The sequence below is a fragment of the Heterodontus francisci genome, unplaced genomic scaffold (genome assembly GCF_036365525.1).
Source record: "Heterodontus francisci isolate sHetFra1 unplaced genomic scaffold, sHetFra1.hap1 HAP1_SCAFFOLD_690, whole genome shotgun sequence".
NCBI lineage: Eukaryota > Metazoa > Chordata > Chondrichthyes > Heterodontiformes > Heterodontidae > Heterodontus > Heterodontus francisci.
In genome coordinates, this window is record NW_027142301.1 from 4453 (window position 1) to 7500 (window position 3048).

Below are 3048 nucleotides of genomic sequence, written 5' to 3' on the forward strand. Positions count from 1 at the left end.
TGCGTCCTCGGCCTCCTGCATTGTTGCAATGAATGTGAAAGCATGCACAGGGAACAGCACCCCCATAATTCTATGAGCTTCTTTACAGTCTCATGGACTCAATATTGAATGAATCGACCCTCCTGTGCTCTTTGGGCAATGGCGACTGATTGAATTGGAGATGTTGCTACTGGAGATGTGCGAACCACTGCTTGACGTGGGGATACTCCACCAGCGCAAGACTAATGGGGTAGTATGCACCCAGGGTTGCACCAGCCGACTTGCACTCTTAGTTTTGGCATAGTTTCTCATGCATTCCCTCTCCTCTCCGACTCTACTCCGACCATTTACATCAGCCCTGGGTTTGTTTCCGTCCTGGTCCCATTCATCACCACCAATTGCCTTGCACATCATCTCTTCATTCGGTTAATCTAATGCTGCCCATCAAACAGCCACATCCAGTCCCACTCCTCTACTGCCCTAGCTGAGTATCTATTCCTCACTCATGTTTTCCAGCTCCAGTGAAGGGTCATCGACCTGAATCTTGACTTCCCGATGCCTCTCTGTCCACTGATTCTGCTGATTTTTCTGGTTATTTTGCACTGTTTTCCATTTTGGTTGCAGATTTCTTGCACCAAGTGGTGTCTTGTGACTGCCTTGATAACCGTACGCTTGTCTTTTTTTTCTCTTGCAGTTCCTTTCGGTGTGGAAAACGGATTGGCGTCTGAAGGTTTGGGTCAAGTAACGTTACTTAAAGTGGTGCTGGAATCACAGAATTATAGAACTGTTACAGAGCAGAAGGAGGCCGTTCGGCCCATCGTGTCTGCACTGCCTCTCTGCAAGAGCAATTCTCTCAGTTCCATTCCCCCACCTTCCCCCCATGACCCTGCACATTCTTCCTTTTCATAGAACTGTCTAATTCCCTTTTGAATGCGTCAATTGAACCTGCCTCCACCACATTCCAGACTTTAGCCACTCGCTGTGTGAAAAAGTTTTTCCCCCCCCGTGTTGCATTTGCTTCTCTTATCAAATACTTTCAATCTGTGCCCTCTCGTTTTCCATCCTTTCACCAGTGGGAGCAGTGTCTCTCGATCTACTCTGTCCAGACCCCTCATGATTTTGAATACCTCTATCAAATCACCTCTCAGCCTTCTCTTCTCCAAGGAAAACAGTCCTAACATCTCCAATCTATCTTCATAACTGAAATTCCTCATCCCTGGAACCATTCTCCTGAATCTCTTCTGTACTCTCTCCAATGCCCTCACATCTTTCCTCAAGTGCGGTGCCCAGAACTGGACGCAATACTCCAGCTGAGGACAAACTAGTGTCTTATACAAATTCTACATAACCTCCTTGCTCTTGTACTCTACGCCCCTATTAATAAAGCCCAGGATACTGTATGCTTTATTAACTGCTCTCTCAACCTGTCCTGCCACCTTCAATGACTTATCCACATGTACACCCAGGTCCCTCTGCTCCTGCACCCCCTTTAGAATTGTTCCCTTTATTGTATATTGTCTCTCCATGTACTTCCTACCAAAATGAATCACCTCACATTTCTCTGCATTGAACATCATCTGCCACCTGCCTGCCCATTCCACCAAATTGTCTGTGTCCTTTTGAAGTTCGACACTATCCTCCTCACAGTTCACACTGCTTCTGAGTTTCAAACCATCCGCCCACTTTGAAATTGTGCCCTGTACGCCGAGGTCTCGGTCATTAATATATAGCAGGAAAAGCAAGGGTCCCAACGCTGACCCCTGGGGGAACTCCACGACAAAACTTCCTCCAGCCCGAAAAACATCCACGAACCATAATCTTTGTTTCCTGTAACTCAACCAATTCCGTATCCGTGTTGCTACCGTCCCTTTTATTCCATGAGCTCCAGCCTTGATCACAAGTCTGATGCGTGGCACTGTAGCAAATGCTTCTAAGTATTGGTGCGCTCTTATTACTGCCACCCAATACGTCATTCTGTTCACACCTTGCTCCAGAGATTTGAGCGCAGGGAACGCCTGTGGGACCAGTACGAAGGGAGTCTGCTCCTTGCACACCTTGGTGCCAAATCTTGTTTGATGCGCGCTACCCGTGAAGCACCTGGGGCTATATAAATGCAAGTCGGTGTTGTTATCACTGTTTGGGTGACAATTCGGTTCAGAGTGTCGCTGGTTATGTTCCGAGCCTTTGCAAATGCTTTGCTGGCACGAGGCCAACTGTGCACATACCGAAGAGCATGTAACATCCATCAATGGGGTTGGATCAAACTCTCTGCCTCCAGCATAGGAAGTAACTTAATAGCTTGCCAATGGAAGAAGCCTCCCCCACTTTACTGGAAATGGTTCCCCCAGACTTGGCGGTAGAAATTCTCCGCTTGTTTGCCGCACCTCTCGATGCTCTGTCGGAGCCAATTCCACTGGACTAAATATCGGGTTGGGTTCTAATCCCACCCAAAAAGGTATTCCGAGGCCCAGCTGGCTCTTTCTGTCAGTATTGCTCTCATGTCCGTAACAAGACAATATGGACTTCTGCGTGTTGTACATGTCTTGGGAAATGAGGTCGGCCATTTGGGGCTGTGTTGAGGAGGAATTACTTCACTCAGAGGGTGGTGAATCTGTGGAATGCTCTACCCCAGAGGACTGTGGAGGCTCAATCATTGAGCATGTCCAAGAGAGAGATGGGTCGATTTCTAGATATTGACATTATGGAGGGATTATGGGAAGAGTGTGAGCAATTGATGTTGAGGTCAAAGATCAACCATGATCTAGCTGAATGGCAGTGCAGGCTCGAGGGGCCGAATGGCCCTATTTCCCATGTTCCCAGTCTGCTTTGAGCTGAGGTTGTTTGTCCATTCTGTTTCAACTTTCTCATTAGAGTTCTTGAGGTTGAGACTGGTGAACGGCAGTAATACCTGCAATGGCAGAGTGGAGGTTTACCACAATGAAACCTGGGGGACAATCTGTGACGACTACTGGGACATGCCGGATGCCGTCGTCGTCTGCCGCCAAATGGACTGCGGGTTCGCCGAGCTAGCCCACGGCTCGGCCAAGTTCGGGCAAGGCTCGGAGGAGA

At 48.3% G+C, this 3048-nt stretch overlaps 1 protein-coding gene across 1 annotated transcript in view; it reads left to right on the forward strand.

Annotated features, from left to right (window-relative positions):
* Positions 1-673: 673 nt before the first annotated feature.
* The window catches only part of LOC137366997 (deleted in malignant brain tumors 1 protein-like), a gene marked incomplete at its 5' end in the record, with an annotated part of 32579 nt that continues 30204 nt past the window's right edge, over positions 674-3048 (forward strand). The window contains 2 exons of the mRNA XM_068028492.1: positions 674-709; positions 2851-3048. The exon at positions 2851-3048 is cut by the window's right edge and continues 120 nt beyond it. Of these exons, the coding sequence (XP_067884593.1) occupies positions 674-709; positions 2851-3048 (234 nt within the window). The remainder of the gene's footprint in view (positions 710-2850) is intronic.